Source organism: Podarcis muralis, chromosome 9, assembly GCF_964188315.1.
Source record: "Podarcis muralis chromosome 9, rPodMur119.hap1.1, whole genome shotgun sequence".
NCBI lineage: Eukaryota > Metazoa > Chordata > Lepidosauria > Squamata > Lacertidae > Podarcis > Podarcis muralis.
The window spans coordinates 26465599-26484680 of NC_135663.1; the positions used below are offsets into that span (position 1 = coordinate 26465599).

At 42.1% G+C, this 19082-nt stretch overlaps 1 protein-coding gene across 12 annotated transcripts in view; it reads right to left on the reverse strand.

The window, feature by feature from the left end:
* Positions 1-8069: 8069 nt before the first annotated feature.
* Positions 8070-19082, reverse strand: part of CAMK2D (calcium/calmodulin dependent protein kinase II delta) — a 144564-nt gene continuing 133551 nt past the window's right edge. For 10 of the 12 annotated variants that reach the window (XM_028745266.2, XM_028745268.2, XM_028745269.2 and 7 more), the window contains 4 exons: positions 17500-17575; positions 16004-16098; positions 11902-12130; positions 8070-9954 (listed from right to left, as the gene is read on the reverse strand). In XM_028745266.2, coding sequence (XP_028601099.1) covers positions 9879-9954; positions 11902-12130; positions 16004-16098; positions 17500-17575 — 476 coding nt within the window. In that variant the 3' untranslated portion in view covers positions 8070-9878. Of the gene's footprint in view, positions 10143-11897; positions 12131-16003; positions 16099-17499; positions 17576-19082 lie in introns of those variants that run through there. The other 2 variants (XM_028745270.2, XM_077933983.1) reach the window with 2 other exon arrangements.

Here is a 19082-nt window from a genome sequence, read left to right on the forward strand (position 1 = left end):
TTTTGCCAGTAACTGACACTGCAGGTTTCTGGGGGAAAGCATGAATGAAAAGAGCAGGCTTCAGACTGGGATGCCACCCAAAAACACAAACAGTACAGTGGTACCTCAGGTTAAAAACTTAATTCATTCCGGGGGTCTGTTCTTAACCTGAAACTGTTCTTAACCTGAAGCACCACTTTAGCTAATGAGGCCTGCCGCACCACCAGAGCACGATTTCTGTTCTCATCCTGAAGCAAAGTTCTTAACCCGAGGTATTATTTCTGGGTTAGCGGAGTCTGTAACCTGAAGCATATGTAACCTGAAGCGTATGTAACCCGAGGTACCACTCACTGTAAGACTGTAAGACTGTAAGACAGATAAAGGGATAGGGGGACCTTTGGCTACGCTGGCTGGGGGTGATGGGAGTTGACGTCCAACAAGGAGCATGGTGCTGACAATGCCAAGGTTGCAGGTTCAATGCCCATACGGGACAGCTGCATATTCCTGCATTGTAGGAGGTTGGACTAGATGATCATCAGGGTCTCTTCCAACTCTACAATTCTATGATATGGAGGGCCACAGGTTTCCCACCCTGGAGTAAAGGTACTCGACTATTAAGAACAAGTTTGATGAACGGTGGCAATTCAAATGATGTGTCTATTTCTTGCTAACTTCACCAGCATCGTTACCAGAAAACACAAAGTGCAGCACTATAGGAATGAGCGAGGTAGACTGCTATAATTACAAATGACATTTACCTAGCAGAAAGAGGCTAGCAGCGGTGTATTTGTCACCAGAAAGCAATCAGCTCCAAATCACTGCAAATAAATCAGCTCACTGTGAATAAACAGCCATTGGACAGGTTTCAGAAGTGAGACACATCATTCTCTCAGTGCCAATGGAATTATCACGTTCAGACCCAGCTTGCACTCTAGAAGATCAACACTGCCTGAAGGAACTACGGTACTTTGCTATGTGCCAAAGGTTTGCATATGAACCATTCTGTTTTATTTCAGCATGTTTAAACAGCCCCCATCAATGTTTCGCAGAATATAAAAGAGTGCCTCTCGGTCGGAATTTTGCAAGTGACCCTGTAGCTTAAACCTTTTTAGGGAGAGAGAACAGGCTGACCTTTTTGCACTGTTCCAAATAGGTATGTGCAATTTACCCCATTTCTGTGATCTTTTCACCTCTTGGGGCAGGAGAATGGTGTCTGGAAATGGCAAACACATGGCTCACACATAATGTCTTTAGCATGACAGTCTGCAAGATTGCATTCATCCAGTTCTTTGAAGCACATGAAAGTAGCATTACAAAGCAAAAGTGAGGTGAAAATGGGATTGCTTTCCTATAACAGCTGTTAAAAGTCAGGATATTGGAGGAATCTACTACTTATAGATGAGATTCAGCTCAGCTCTTGGCAGTCTGTGTATATTAGGGGAACGTGTGCCTACATTTGTGAAAATAACATAAAAATGTGTATTGGGGAAAATTGATAAAAAAGGTGTACATTAGCCAAAACTGCATGCAAATACATTATATATAATTTCTTGCATTTTAAAACAAAAGGCCCACATTGAAGAAAACTAGCATGTCAGGGTTCTCGTTCTGCCTTCTTGATACACATTCACAGCAATATATATAATCATATTTCTAACCCACCTTTCTTCCAATGAGCTCAAGGTGATACACACACATCCATTTTATCCTAACAACCACCCTGTGAGGTTGTTCAGTTAGGCTGAGACACTCCTATTGGGCCAAGGTCACCTGGTAAGTTTCATGGATTTGAACCCTGGTCTCCCAAGTCCTAGTCCGATATTCTAACTACTACACCACACCACACTGGCTCTCGCTGGTGTAACCCCTCACCTGAAGCATAAAAAGCTCAGGAAATTATTGCCTGACCAAATGCTTTGACCTTCAGAACCGGAACGACTTTCAGACTCACAATCTGAAAGCTACAGAACTCGTAATATCAGATGCATTTGGATCTAACCCATCTCTTTCCATGAATGATAGCTATTGACTTATCAAGGTTGCTAACAGGTCCTTGAGAAGGCAGGTGGCACTGCAAGACAGCGCATGCTGCCTTTCCAAAATGCTTGATTTTTCTCTGCAGCGATCTCAGATTACAAAGCAGGTTCCCGAGTGGAATCTCCATGGCAAGCCAGTGGCTCTCATTATTGGCTTGCTTTAAATATACCCTTTGGCAGACATTATTCTCCTGGCCCTCATCTCAGCAGAAGGCGGCCCCCATCAAAAGAGAAGTCCAAACAAATGAGCCATTAGTACCAAGTGGTTGTTTCCAGCTGATTTATGGCCTCTTTTGTGCTGCACTGCATTACTTCCTACAAGTCTTGAGGCCTGCTCCTAATTTCCATGGCAGGCTCGCTTTATTGTCTCTGTGTCAGAGCAGGGCAGAAAATAGCAACACATTTAGCAGAGCTACACAAATTACACCAAGAAAATGGATTTTGAATCTCCCCCTCCTTGCAGCTGGTGGAACGTTCAGCATCCTACAGACTCTCTGAAGGAATGCTTTTTTCAACTATAGAGATTGAAGCTAATACAGAAAACACTGCATCAGTCGATTACATTTGCATCCTACCTCAGTGTTAAAAGAAATGTACCAATTTCTTTGTTTCCTATATCACTCCCGTTCTTGCCAAAAGCAGAAGGGTTTTATATCAGGGCTCTCTGAAGCAAACGCAAAACACAAGTAGTGAAGGCAGCCTGGAATTAATTAGCAGCAGGCCTCATCACACGCAATGATACAGATCCTCACCTTTACACTAGACACAATAATCGAATAGCCTAACATACCAAGACACAAAAATAGGATAAACTAGCATACCAGACCCTCCTTTACAAAATGGTACCAGACAAACAACAAGCCCTTCTTCATACAAAGATAGAATACTAACCAAACTTCAATCTTCATGGAGCCCCAGGGAGGTAGCAGTGAAGACCTGTCTGGCCAGGCTATGCAGCACTTATTTCAGTTTGGGCCTCCTTTCTCTCTGGTTCAGGCCCTGTGATTTTTTAAGCTACCTTCACCTGGCTTTACTGTAATTAACTTCACCTGGCTTGGGTGTCTTATGATCTAGGCCAGCAGGCAAGCACAGTAATTAACCTACAGCTGGGTTATCTCTGAGAACAGAAGCCCTCCTGCAAGCAATCAAGTCAGCATCAGAATCACTGCTGCTTAAGGGGATATAGAGGGTTAACAATTCCTCTTGCACATTTTCACAACAATCCCCAGAGCACTGAAACCACAGGATCAGTGACTCATGTTGGAAGTTTCCACTTCAGCTGCATATGTCGCTGTGGTTTGACAACACTGACATGGACTTATCTCATGATCTGGCCATTTTACTTGATCCTTCTGAACAGGCGTGAAATATAGCCATGGGGGTGGGGAGACCAACCATTCTACTCTAACATATGACTCAGCCTTAGACAGAGGCGCACTGATTTCTAGTCCAAAGTCCTACCCAGAGTGCACCACTGACTCAAGGCCACCCTTCTCTAACCTGCTGCCCTCCAGATGTTTTGCACTGCAACTCATCAGACCCAGCCAGGGATGAGGGTTGTGATCAATAACATCGGGAAGGCACTAGATTGGGAAAAGGTTCTCTAGAGGATTATAGAGTCATGCGGTAACTCTTCCAGCTGCATATTTCATCTAATAAGCAGGTTTCAGTTTATGACCCTGATATCAAGGAGATACTCCTGGAACACATTTATCAGCCAATGGAAAATTATCTCATAATGAACACATGTTAACATTAACAATCTATCAGCCTTGTAATGATTCGGTTTACTTCCAAAGGAGTTGCTTTGCTTGGATCTTATACAAAACCACTAAAAGGCAATCATGCTTTTGATATCATTTTCTGCCCCCATGAGAGAAGTGTGTATATATATATATTGTGTGATCATCGCCAATTACTAATTTGGAAAGGGAGGGAAATTTGAATCCAAGTTCTCAAATCAAGAAAAATGCTGTATGAAGGAGCACTGAATTGAGTCCTTTGATCTATACAGTCAAATCTGATGATGCCACATCGCTTTAGACTAGTTGGGGTGTTTCCATGTGGCTTTTATTGTTGATTCAATGCTACTCGTTCACACTATTCCCATCCTCATTGCAAAGCCAACCCGAATCTCCCCATGTCATCCAGATATTGTTTCCACTGGTTTCAAAACAAAAACTTACCATTTCCAACAGAAAATGGTAATTCTAGATTAAATGGAAAATGGATTCTGATAAGGGTGTCATGTGGACACTGTGCAAAACTTGCAATCCACAGTAAACAGCCCTTGGGATCTATGAGGACATAGATCTGGGCCACATGTGTACTGTTGACTCCATGGCTCACATGAAAGCTTCTCAGAAGCAGTAGGCTTAGCACTTATGGAAACAGAGCACCAGGCTGGATTTGTCCAGTGCAGCAGGACTGTTGTTTTACATTCAGTTAATACCCGTGTTAAATTTATATTGGGTTTTTCCCCTTTGAGGTCTATGGGTCACTAGTTGACCACCAGCCACTACAGCAGCAGCTCAAGCAAGTGGTCTGGAACATTTGCATAGTTTCTGTAAAGTAGTCCTGGAAAAGGAGCAATTTTGCTATTCACATGGTTGAAAAGCCAAAGACAGGAGCCAGACTGGCTGTCAGCAAAGGAGAGGAAAACAAACACATTTCCACAGCTTTATCTATATGCATTTATGGGTGCTGAGCACAGAAGCAAAATAAACAATGCTGTCAGGGCCATTGACAATAAAAACAGAGGCACTATAATAAATGGTCTCACAAGTGATGGCTGTTCTCTCTAATGTGTTGTTGTAGGAGGGAGACTGATCACTCCCAGTTCAGGCGCCAGGGAGCAAACCCAAACAAGCAAATTATGTGTATTGCATCCAACCAAGAGGAGAGTTCAGTCAAAGATAAATGGTTCTGGAGAGGGCTTTTAATGGGAAAAGCCCAGAGTTCCCTTGCAAGCTACATGTGAGCAATGAAAGCTGCACATTCTTGTTGTTGCACCTGTTTGTTTCAAAAGACAATGGAGTGTGCCTCTGTGGATGAAGCCAAACCATAGAGTGACCTCTCCAGGGTGCAAACCTGTGCAGGGCATGTGGAGATCCTGGGCTGCTCAGATGGAAAGACCCCACTCAGCCTCACTGAAGTGGTCCAAAGGAAAGCAGAGCAATACATCTAGCACCAGCTTGGATGCAGGAGTTGCTGGAAGGAGGCGTACAAGACACTATCCAACCATCTTAGGGACTTCACTCTGGATTTCTGCAGGGTTTACTCCTAAGCCTTTTCTTCTCCCAAAGATATCTTACAAGGCAGCAGAGGTTTAGGATCAGTTTTCCTTTTCCTAGATGGGCTACCTTCTTAGGTTGATGAGCCCCATCTGCCTCACGTTTCCCTCTACAGCACCTGCAGAAACTGCCTTCTTTACCATTGGACCCACTATCTTGCCTGCTCAATCCATCAGAGCCTGCCTTTGCATGCATGCATGCATAACTTCCCCTGAATACAAAGACAGGGTCCAGCAGGCAGAGCGGATGATTTAGTGTACCTAAAACAATGGTGCAGAGGGTGAGATAAAGCAAGTCCAGCAGATTTCATCAAACTTCTCAAAGCCATCTAAAAAGACTCCTATCACTCACCTGAGCTTCATCGGTGGCACCAAAGATGATGGAAACTGGCTTTGATGGGTAAAACAGCATAGCAGATGCAGCTGGTCAATGGTCTTGCACAGTCATACTCCTTCACAGTAAGACAGTACCCCCTGCCCCAGTCATTTCACATGCTAACAAACTTTTTATTAAAAGCCATGAAATATTTTGGATGGATGCATTTACCTTGGAAACTGTGTCATCTTGCTGGGTCCTAATATGATATTTTAATATTCTGTGTTTATATTTAAACACAGTCATTTACACTGTTGCTCCATGACTATAGGATTCCATTTTTGTGGGGGTAGAACATGGATGCCCCATCCATCCATCCATCCATCCATCCATCCATCCACCCACCCACCCACACATACCCTCTGTATACAAAGTATCTGATGAAGGCTTCTGACTTCAGAGGTAGGACATCCACAGTGCCTGCAGGAGATCCCAGGTGCCACCTGCAGCTGACATAGGGCTGGGAGGGCCCCCTGCCTGGCAGCCTGGAGAGCCACAGTCAGAAAGGGTAGGCGATGCTGAGCTAGCTGGACCAATTTATCTGACTTGGTAATATGGCAGTTTCCTGTGTTCCTATCTAGGAGGCAAACATTTTAACAAAGATCACTATCATAACCACCAAAGAAGCAAATTACAGGCCAATGAGGCACGACAGCATGGCAAGCATTCATGGTAAGAACTGCTTTTAGAATAGTCTAAATTGCATTTGCTATTGGAATAGTTTTAACTGTAACTGTTCTGAGATGTTTTTGTCATTGTTTTAATCTGCCTTGGACTGTTTGCAGGAGGAAGGGCAGGATAGAAATTCAACAAACAGACAAACAAACAAAACAAAGAAAGAAACAATGCATGTCTATTATTTTGCATTTTGGAGGTTGCAATGCTGATCTTCTATGATCTCTGGCACATTTGGTTAAGTAGATGTGAGTCTGGTTCAGTTCTGTCCACACTGGCCTTAATTTGGTGCACAATATTCTTCTTTGCAAGGTGGGGGAGACCATGGAGGAGGGATGGGAGGAATTCCACGTTTTAGGCAACTGTGTGTTTGCTACAAACAGCAATAACAACAACTGATTGCAGGTATCACCCCGCTGACAACACATGCATTGCTGTTGTTAATTAGAAACCAAAAATAGAAAAAAGTATCATAGCCTCCTTGTAAGGTACCCTGAGAGATGGTGGCGAGATTGGGAAAGAGGCATCGTCTTCATAAAGTTATGATTTCCCAAGAAGCAGGAATGCTGAACTTATTTTAAAAGTTAAATATGTTCCAAGAGAGTCTATAATCCAGTCACCCTCCTGTAGGAATTGAAGAGTGGGAAGAGACACGTCAACAATCAAGCATTACTGTTACCACCTTTTCATTTCTCTGGACTTTAGGACAAGTTTTTATTTTTAAAAATAATGTATTAAACTGCTTTGAAACATACAACCTTCTTCCTTCATGGAAAGCTGCAAGTTCACGTTGACAGGGGTGGGGTGTTCAGTGAATAAATCTACGTCAACCAGTGTTATATGGAAACGGTTTCCAACAATTTTCGCAGTCATGGTGGCTCCTGAAAGAACTGCCTTAACTCATGGTAATGACCACAAAATGAACTCATATTTCATCAGCTAAAATGGAACGTCTTCCGGGGGGGGGGGGGACGACATATGGAAGAGGCCCTAAGATCTACTTGGATGCTCCCCAAAACCAAACCCTTGGAATAGCAAGCAAGTGACCGCCAGATGGCAGCAAACTGAAAGTTTTAACCAAGTACAGAAAAGCAGGGTAGTTGCAGCTATCTCAAACTGACACAATGGGGAAATTTTTTCCCCCACGACCATATATGATATTGACCCTCTTCCCTCCCCAACTCCTAACCCTCTCCCAATTAACAGAACCGTTTAATGTTTTTCTGAATGCTTATTCAGAAATAATTCCCATTAAGTTCAGTGTGCATAGGAGAGGATTGGAGGGGTGGGTGGAACCTGGTTCTTCTAACACCTCATTTCATATATGCCCACTTGACTGCTTCGATCTGCAGAACTGGCCCTGCTACAGGTGCCATATAATACTCCTTCTGCATTGGAAGAAATCTACCTTTTAGTGTGCAAGCTGCTACCCATCGGTACTCCCTGCCAGAGACATCAAGAAGGTGTTTACTGTACTCTCTTCAATGCCTACTTAAAATCTGCTTCTGCAAAACTTGAGATTCCTCAGAACCTGTCAACATTATTTCCCTCTTTGCACATGTGTGTGTGCATGTGTGCTCTGGCTTGTGTGCATGTGTGCGTGCAATTGTGCATGTGTGCGTGCAATTTGCCTACATTAGGAGTGGCACTCACAGCCTGAACATCAGAATCAAGCCTCACATTCTCAAATGAAAACAATGAGAGCCAAGTGTCAGCAGAAATCACAAATTTATTAATTCTTAAATATATCAGTCAGTTCTTTACCATTATGGCAAGAAATATATATATATATACATGGTGTCGCATGGTAAACTGCAGTGTTTTGAAAATGACAAAGGGTTAGGTGTGTAATTCAGTTGGAGTGCAGAGAAGTAATTCACATGATTCCCCCCCCTGCCCCTCACATCTCAGTGTGGAAAACAGACCTGACCTAGAGTAATATGGCAACACCACATGCTATGGTAAAAAGTGTAAAAAAGAGAAAGAGAAAGAAAAGAAAAGAAAAGAAAAGAAAAACATCCTACACCTAATTTTGTTAAATGTAAATACACTTATGCCACCTAAAGCCGCTTCACAAAAGAAGAAATTGATTTAATTTTTTTAAAAAACAAAATGCACGAGGCCACTGTGCCTTTTCACAGATCCCGTTTGCGGGTTAATATGGCTCAAGACATTTACTGTAGATGCTTGTTATAAACATTTCCGTGGGTTGTATAAGAATCATCACCAGAGAAGCTTAAATTTCTCTAACATATATATGTATACTAGGAACAACATCAAGATGTAAGGAATAAGATCCACTTTTGATTAGTAATCAATACAGAGAAATGAAAGTTATACAAATTAGGACCTTTTTTTTTGTCTGCTTTAAAAATTTCAAGCTGCTGCAAGTTGTAAATTTAACTTACTAAAAAAGAACATTGATCAAAGTATCATGCGCTATACACCATTACAGAAAACCGGTAGCCCAGTGTTAACCAAAGAGAGAAGAAACAAACAAAAGTATATATTTTTTTCAAAAGGGAAAAAACCCCCTATTTTTATTGTTAACTTTTAAAGAGGAGCAACGCTTGCAGGAATATAATTTCACATCTACACAACAGAAGCAATCAAATGGCAACTGAGCAATCTGTTCTAAACAGACACTGAATTTATTTCCTGCTTACTTTGCATGTATATATGCAGCAACAGGGGGAAATAGTTAATAAAGCTGCAATAAGTATTTTAATCCACACTGTTCAAGGATGTTGATGAGCCATGAGAAAATAGATAAAATTATTATGGCAAAAGCGTAACAGTTTTATTAGAAAACAGATGTTTTCTTGGTAGTTTCCTTTTTGTCAGTTAATAAACTGTTACAAAGAAAATTAAGACAAGTAAGCTCCTGATACTAAGCTTTTAAGGCCTAATTGTCCTAGAGTATCTTGACTAGAGCATCAGTTTAAAAAACCCTCTACAACTTGCTTTAATAAATGTACTGTACATTACTTTACCCTTTTAACCACCAAAACCCATCTCATATTAATGTGCTCACTGCTTGGCTCTGAACAAATGAGAAAAAAATACTTCAAAACATCTCTTCTTCCCCTGCACTTACAACTACAAAGCTAAATAAATTGTTAAAAATAAAATGAATTTGCTGACCAGATAAGAACAGTGACAGATACTTCTAGCAAGGTCAAGCCAGTAAATTATGCCATTTCCCCCCAGTTTACCTACAGTGACTCATAACAAAGATGGCTCCTTGAAAGAAAAGCCTACAGAAATGCTTTGGTCTAAACCCAGTCTTTCTACCCATGTGTCCTACAATAACAAAGGTGCTGTTAGTAAGAATTATTTCTACTATGACCAAAGCAATGCAGATTGTCTTTAAGAACAAACGAGCCAGAAAACAGAAGTAGTGAAAATTAAAACAAAGTTAACTGATTTTTTTTTTTTAACCTTCATTCCCTTAGTTTGCACATGAAGATATTACTCATCTTCTGGCATGAGAAGTATACTCTGTATATTCTCTAGCATTTTACTTGCCCTCCCTCTTTTCTCCTGTGTCTTCTTTTCTTCCATTTTCAGTTTGCACGGAACATCCATTCCCTTCGCTGAAGTGTAAACAAAAAGTACCAATGGAATATACAACAAAATGATGCATCGTAAATGTATCACATGTAGAAACTTCACAGCTTCATGCACTCGAAGAACATGCATGAAGAGGGCAATGGAGTGGCCAAGATGGTAGCCAACCAAGTGCAGAGTGTGGAGGACAGAACGTGGCACCGCAGACATTTAGCTAGGAGGGGTGAGAGGAAAGATGGGAGGAAGAGAGAGAGAGAGAAAGAGAGAGAGAGAGAGAGAGAGAGAGAGAGAGAGAGAGAGAGAGAGAGACTAACATTAATTGCTGAAATATTACTTTCGGGGCTAAATCATAATTTCCAAATAAACTAAAACATTAGGATTTTGTGTGCGTTTGTGTGTATTTATATATGTACATACACAGAGAAATCAAATTACATGCACCACTATTTTCATATTCAAACTACTGTGACATTTCAATGTTTAATAAAAAGTAGGTAAAGGTAAAGGACCCCTGACAGTTAAGTCCAATCATGAATGACTCTTGGGGTTGCAGCGCTCATCTCGCTTTACTGGCCAAGGGAGCCAACGTATGTCCGCAGACAATTTTTCTGGGTCATGTGGCCAGCATGACTAAGCCACTTCTGGCAAAACCACAGCAGCACACGGAAATGCCGTTGACCTTCCCGCCGGAGTGGTACCTATTTATCTACTTGCACTTTGATGTGCTTTTGAACTGCTAGGTTGGCAGGAGCAGGGACTGAGCAACGGGAGCTCACCCCATCGCGGGGATTCGAAACACTGACCTTCCAACTGGCAAGCCCTAGGCTCTGTGGTTTACACCACAGCGCCACCCACGTCCCTTTATTAAAAGTACAAGCAGGTGCAAATTATCCATGCATCCTTTTTTTGTTTATCCCTTGTAGGGAATTGCTCAATAACATCCATCCTCATTCAAATAAATCAACATGATAATGATTTGATCAAGACAAAGATATAAGCAAAGCTTTGTTCATCATATGCTATTGTGAATTACAACTCAAGTTTCCACTATGCAATACAGGTGATGCCCCATTTATGCAGGGGTTCTGTTTCGGGCCCATGTGCGCATACACAAAATTGCAAAAAACTGTGAGCACCCTGGTGAGTCCTCCTAAACCATACCTGGCCGTCCCTTTGGCTTGTGGGAATGGGGAATTGCCTATACTGTATTTAAGGTGTGCCGAAAGCCTGAACACTCTGATGCTATCTTGGTCAATGCATCTTGTTGTTTCCAGACTGCAGATAATACACTGATCCTGAGCAAAAGTAATTAATTAGGAGTATTTCTAAACAACTTGATATTTAAAAATCTCTAAGCCATATACAAAGATAAAACCTAAAGACCCCAAAACAATAGAAAAGTGTAATAAAAACGCAGATAAAACATAAAACCCTGGTAAAATAATATTTGTTCTAAATACATATTGGGGAAAAACAGGCAAAAAGAATTCAGTAACATGCTCCAATCTTATGGGGCTAGGGAAATCTGGTCTGAAGGGCTCAACAGTAATCATGTAGACAGAAGCTGTAGAGCAGATGGGAGCTGCAGCTTTTGATTCATTTTGTTGATTCAATAAAGGGAGAATTTGTGGCCACTACCCAGCCAAAATTAAATAATATTAGAAACGTGTATTTACAGCAGCTGAGTGGGCTTCATTCTGCACTTGAATTTGTGCAGATTCATCGCTGCAAATTCTAAGGAATCAGTTGCAATGGTTTCGAAAGCTGATTTGGTGCATACTGAGGTAGATCGGAAATGGAAGTAGCAGTCAGCAACTTGCTTGGCCTGGACATATCAAATGCTCTATGCTCCCTTCAAGAGACACCTGGCTGATAGGAATGTGGGGCCTGGAAGACAAGTAACTGGGGCCAAAGAAAAGAGCACTTAAACGGATGGGCAGGCGACAAACTGAAGATGAGAATGCTTTACTCACTTGATAGGTACTGTTGGTGATCCTGAACGGTGGAAGTGAACATTCTGCCATTTCCCATCGCGGCGGTGCCAGACTCGCGTCTCTTCCGACTGCATGGTCTTGGGCATCCCACTCCCATCCATGTACTGAGTCAGCCGTATGTACGCAATGCAGGCAGCATCATCCCCCACCAGGTGGACATGTGGATTCAGGATGATGGTGTGGACTGGCTTGTTGCTCTTAGACAAAGCTACAGGGAGGAATGGCACATGGTATAAAACTCATAACGCACAAATGGGATGCAGCCCTGAATAAAACGTGGGCATGCTTCTAAAAATGTAGATCCTGAGCTCTTGCCCTCTAAATGGGAGTTGAAAATACACTGAATTTTGTGTGGCTTGTGTGTCCACAGAAGTTAATGTGTTACATTAAGGCGGAATATTGCTGAGGCAGAGATATTAATTAAAAGAGGATGCAGAATTTTGGTTTTTTGTTTTTTTAATAAAAAAACCCTTGACCCTTGATCATACTAGTGATCGTCAACATCTATTCCTCGACCACAGATGTGACAATGGAGAAAACTTAACATGTGAAGCAAAAATTCATGGATCGTATGTGGAGAGTGTTTAAAGTGCTTCAAATGAACTCTCTAAATAATCCTTACAACCACCAAATAACATCTTGGTTAGCGACAAACATGTATGACCCCCTGAAATTTTGCCCGTGAGGGAATATGGTCCCTTGGCTGAAAAGGGTTTCCTATTCTTAGGTTACATGCCAAAATGCATTTAACATGCCTGGGTTTGTTTGGTCACATATACATTTGGGCTTCCCCCACAGAATCCTGGGTACTGTAGTCTGTAAAAAGGTGCTGTGAGGCAGAGCTCTTTCTCTCTGGGGCAAAGCACAGTCGCCAAAATTCCCTGGGGGAAACCATGACTACTAAAGTGGCATGAATGTGCTTTAAATGTGTGTTGTTGTTTACACAGCTGCTGTGGGGCAGCTGGCGATCTGGACCGGAACCATGGCATGCCAACAGGGCATTAAATGATCGTGCATTGCCAAAATAAAGTTGAAACGAGCCTTGAAGCACGGCCTTGAAGCACATCCTTCACATCTGCTTAGCAATGAGAATTCTGCCCTGCAACAGGTGTCTTTATCAGGGCAGTCAGTGTGTCTGACAGAATATGTGAGTCTGTCTCTCTGACCGGAGCAGAGATATAGTTCTGTTTCTTCTTTTATATGTAGACCAGTGGTGTTGTGCAACTTGTAATGTAAATAATAAAGACTTTAGAGAAGAATTGGATGGGTGAGGTGGCTATTCCTGTCACAGGAATTCACCAAGAGAGGGCTGGACTGCTGCTGCAAAGACACAGGAAGACTTTCTGAGGAACTCTGCTGAGACAAAGAAAAGGAACCCCAAGATTTAGAGCTCACACGCTAACAATTAACCCCTTTTCCTGTGTTCCAGTCCCAACAAATTCTGCACCACCCCTTATTCTGTACAGGCTGTTATTTCTCCTGGGAGGGACATTGAGGAATATGTATGAAACTGAAGTTTACTCAGCTGAATGGATGAGAAAATTCAACTACCTTATTTATTTTGCGAGGCAATTCTCTTCTAGACAAGAACTGGTGCTGGTTCAAAACATGCCCGAATTAAAGTTAACATCCATTTTATGTGTGTATACGCAACTGGTATCCTGCTTCATCAGAATATAATAATGCCAACAGTAATGATGGGGGAAGGAAGGAGCAAAGTGTGATGGGGGGGGTGGGGTGGGCAGGGATACAGTTAAGTGGGAACAGCTTGCTCTCTTATCTGCTGATCCAACCATGGGTGAAATCCCTTTTCCCACTATGCATGCTGGATTGCCTCCATGTATGCAAATACGAGAGCATTTGTTGTTGTTTTGCAAGACCTGCAGGGTGCCGTTATTATGCAGAAGCAAAAAGCTGTTTATACCATAATTTACACATTTACACATTAGTGGATTGTTATCCAAAGAGAAACGATGTGTTTTCTCCACTAGCTTGCTTGTGGATATACAGCGAGGAAACATGTACCTTCCTGAGTAAAAATGAAGCTTCTGTTCCTTTTATGTGGCTCAGGCACTGAACCTTAAAAAGAGGATTTATATTCCTCAGCAGTGTACGAACAATCAGCCCCTATGGGACACTGATGTGTTCCGAGCACTATAACAATAGATCAGTCTTGTAAAGTGAGCTGGTGCTAAAGGGGCAGTGTGATTTGCTGAAGAAATTTATCAGAGTTATTTCAAATGAGATTTTAGCAGGCACCATAAGGGGGTTTCTACAGGAGTTATTGTCTAATAAATAGGTCTTCCTTGTTTTTTCCAGCGAAGAAGTAAACAAAAAATCAACATTCACTGAGCAAACAGACTTAACTCATATATATATATATATATATATATATATCTCAGATAGAAATCAAGCTATTAGTGCTTTACAAATGGTTGCTCTTCGAGATACATGCGACAACTCACATTCTACTTAGGAGGGACAATAATAACTGATCTCTTTTTAAAACAGCAACAAATACAATTATTAATAACATTTATTTAACATAAGGGCCTCAGAGTCTGTTCATTTGCAATGTCAAGCTGCTGCCACAGGTTACTTCCACATCCTCTTCATGTGACTTTTTGGCATAGAAACAATTCCATGAAACAATTCAATCACATATGTTTCTTCAGTGGCTGCATTTGGATGCCACAACACACACAGTAAACCATGGCTTACTGTGATGGGAGCAAACCTAGCCTCTGACTGGCTTGCATGCTCTTCCGTCTTACTCAATTCCTCTGCTGCTGAGTAGCATGGAATTGATCATTTCTGTTTTCGATAAACCTTAACATGTCACATTGTTGAAACCTGGCAAACTGTAGATAATTTTAGTTATGGCTTCCTTGAACAAGCCAAATGTCAAGTCATGAAACTGGGCCTGTTAATCGTTTAGGGAAGAGCTTTCCAAACTGTGTGTCTCGACACGTTAGTGTCTCGGCTGCAGTGTGTAGGTGTGTCGCTGAAAATGCTCCCTGTGCTCCTGAGCCAGTGTGGTGTAGTGGTTAAGAGCGGTAGTCACGTAATCTGGGTAACCGGGTTCGCGTCTCCGCTCCTCCACATGCAGCTGCTGGGTGACCCTGGGCCAGTCACACTTCTTTGAAGTCTCTCAGCCCCACTCACCTCACAGAGTGTTTGTTGTGGGGGAGGAAGGGAAAGGAGATTGTTAGCCGCTTTGAGACTCCTGAAGGGGAGTGAAAGGCGGGATATCAAATCCAAACTCTTCTTCTTCTTCTTCTCCCGGGGCTGGGAAGGGATTTGCTTAACCTCCAGTTTGCCAGTAAAGCTGAATAACTGTGTCACGAAATGATGCATGTTTAAAAAGTGTGTCACCAACATGAAAAGTCTGGGAAGCTATGGTTTAGGGATTCAGGCGTAACACTAAACTGAGGTCATGCTGCATTTGGTGTGGCTGCCACTTGGTGGCCACATAACCTGCAAAGCACGATGGCACTTTGCATGTTTATGTCTATAGGAAGAAATTGTTCAAATCCCACATACTTCCTATAATGCACTGTAGCAGTGTCAATTCTTTGTTGTGGTGGGGGACACAGGCAATTTGCTATCAGTTACTTATATATAACTGGAAACAGGGAGGCCTTTTCAGATATATAATGTGGTGGAAAAAAGCCCACATAGCAAGAGAGAGAAGCATTGTAGGCTCCTGATACACAAAGAAGTGCCTAATTTCAGACACTGGAACAAATGAGTTTACTAGGTCAGGAGCAAAACCTACAGTTGTGAGGCCACTTTCCTAACAACTCATATCATGCTCACTTCATCTGAATAAGGGGGAGGTTTCCATGCTTCACTTGCATGTAAAAGGTCCCAGGGTTCAATCCCCAGTATTTCCAGTTAAAAAAGAGCAGGTGATTCAAATTTCTAAGCCCATTTCATGGATCAGAGGGAATGTTGGAAAGCTTTCCCCCATTTAATCAAACAAATATGAAGTGCAAAAGAGTATAATATTTCCAACAACTGGTGCTTAACATCTCCCAGATACACAAGACCTCAAATTATCTGAATTACTATTACATACCATTCTCAAAGTAAAACCGGTGGAAGTCCATTCCCTCTACAAGATTTCCCAAAGCTTCAGGTTCAAATGAGGTGAGGCCTGGATCACAGATCTTCCTACAGGGAGGAGAAAACGCTCATTTCAAGAGCCATTCAGATTAAAGATCAACCAAGTGGAGGACTGGACTGTCACCTTCCAGATTCAATGGAACCAACAAACCACATGAAGGTGTAAAATATGCTTAGTTCTATGCCCTAGGTGCTGCAGAGTTAAATGAGCAATATACATGAGCAAGATATATTTTTTATCTTTACTGATGGTGAAGATTCAGCCATGGTTGGATTCAGATATCCTGACCAGGCAGCTTAACACTGCTGCTGGTGGCCTGCAACCCAATCAGATTGCAAGAATTTCCATGAACATTGCAGCTTGGAGAAGTGTGGCTGTGCGGTGGCACAGTTAAACTATGGAACTCACTTCCACAGGAGGCAATGGTGACCACTGACATATTGCTTTAAGAGAGGATTCCATACATTCATGGAGGTAAAGGCTAACAATCACTTCTAGCCATGATAGCTATGCTCTGTCACCACTAACAGAGGCAGAATGTTTCTGAATACCAGTTGCTGGAAACTGCAGGATGGGAGTGCTCTTGTACTCAGTTCCTGCTTGCATCTGGTTTGAACAGGATGCCATACCAGACATGTCATCTGCCCGATCACTAGATTAGGCACTTCTAATGTTCTTACTATTTTCTGGAACCAATCCTCAAAGGAGGGCTGGAACCCAAATAGTCTCTCCTAAATTCATCGCACCAGGTGATCTACCAAGATAATCATCAATGGTCCAGCAGAACCAACAGGGACATACTCCCCCTTGTCTAGCTCCTAGAAAACACTGTCTAACAAGGTGAGCAAAGCTGCCCCAGTCCCAAAACTAGACCTGAATACCAATCGAAATGGTTCTTGATAATCTGTCCCAAGAACCCATGGAGCAGAGATGCTACCAAAACACGAAAATCCTGTTCAAGAATGGGAAATACAAGACTTGTTGGTAATCAACACAGTGAAGCCAATTAGTTAAGACTGTCTATATTAAGGATGGGACAATGCATTCCTCTTAGGAAACATTCATTACTCTTCTTACCCACTCCACCTAGCCTCCTCTGGCTAGGTTTAATCAGTCAGAATGGGCAAAGTCTCAAGTATATACAACAAGTCATACACTTGCTTCATAAAAACACGAGAAGAGCCCTGCTAGATTAGGTCAGAGGGCTATTTAGCCCCACGCTCTTCTCCAAGTGGTCAACCAGTTGCGCATGTGACTTCCCACAGTGAAGACAGAACATCTAGCCTTATATGTTTTATTATCCATTTCTATGAAGTGTATTTGGATTATTTTACTGTCTATGAACATTTACAGAATTCTTTGTTCTCACAACTGTGCAAACTAGACACTGGATACAGCCTTCAGCATTTGTACCCCATCTCAAGAAAAATAAAATAAATGCAACTTACGTGTAGGCTTCAAAATCCCCATTATTGATAGCTTCAATCAGCTGCTCAGTAACCTTGATAATCTCCTGCTTACGAGCTGGAGACAAGACAGAGACATGAATAAGAAGGCACATTCAGAGGTATTTGCACAGTGCAATGGAAACCAGCAGAACAAAAGAATCTCAGGGTATTATAGAGTTGAAGCCATTGTGATTTCTGCCCAATCAACGTGATTGCCCTTCATTCACTGATGCCTCTTCTCTTCTCCTCCCTCCCAACATTACAGCAAGAAGAGTTAAGTTGCTTTTAGAACTTGGTACATTTTTTGTTTGTTTGAAGAGATATCAAGCAAATGCCAGAGATCTATTTGGAAAGGATTTAATCTATAAAGCTTTTAGAGAAAATTGTAAAGGAAAGACTCCTTTGCAGAATCTAGCAGACTATGCCACTTGAGTTTGAGTCTCTCATGCATGCCCTCTAGCTTCATCCTCCAGTTTCTGTAACTTCAAAGGTGGGATGTGCACATTTCCTGTAACCAAATCACCAGAAAATATCTGTAAACTATTGAGATGCCCATAAAATGGTGGACCGGCTATGGAAACATGGCCATAAAGATACAGCCAGTACCCATCAAAATGTCCTTTCCAATGTGACTTTGATCTATCTTTGTTTCCTTTGGGGTCCAATGCTTTCTTCCTCTCTTCCTTCCTTGGGTTCATTATATCTGCCTGTTACTCAGCTGTGCTTCCAGAAAGTAGCCATGCCCTAATCCCGGGTGGGGAACAGGATTTGGTCAGCAGGCCTGATCCAGACCTCCCCCACTCACTGCAGGGCGCCCACGTGCCAATCGCTTCTTGTCACAATGATGGCAAGTGATCCAAAATAAGTTTCCCTTAACTGATGTGGCGTGAATTGTACTTGCAAACAGAGATATGTCCCATCTGGGTGGGCTATATAGGTTTGCCTTGCTCTTTAGATATTTTTTAGTAAAGATTTTCTAATGAGCAACAGTACAGCATCTGTTGATACCATTCCTTAAGCCTTACTTCTGTTGCATTCAAAAGTAGCATGTGTGTTTCACAGAACGGGCAACTCACATTTAGTTTGCAGTACTCCTTGTTCACAATATTGAAAATCCAGAAAGCCAGAGGTTGGGAGATTACTTTTCAATAGGAACACCGTGAATGGGTATCTCTCAACTTAATTCAGTTTGTGACAACAACTGAATCAGGCTCCTATTTTTGCAGCTTTTAACTGCATGAACTGTATCAGCTGACCTGAAAGCAATGCACCTGCACAATCCTACAACCCCAGGAAATGAGATTAAGGAAGCCTTGTTGCTGCTGTACACGGCTGTGGCTGTACATTTCTATCACATCTGGCACCATTTCTTCCAGCACTACTCACCCCCTCCCAACACACATACACACTTTTGTGTGTGTGTGTGTACATTTCATTAGCACAATAGGGGCTTGGCAGGAATAGCTTTCTCACACATTTGTCAAGGGTCTGCACACCAAATACCAACTGCAGCTCAGAGCGTATATCCATGCAGTTACACTATGCTGTCCGTTCCAGTTGAATAGGTGCAAACCATCAAGAAG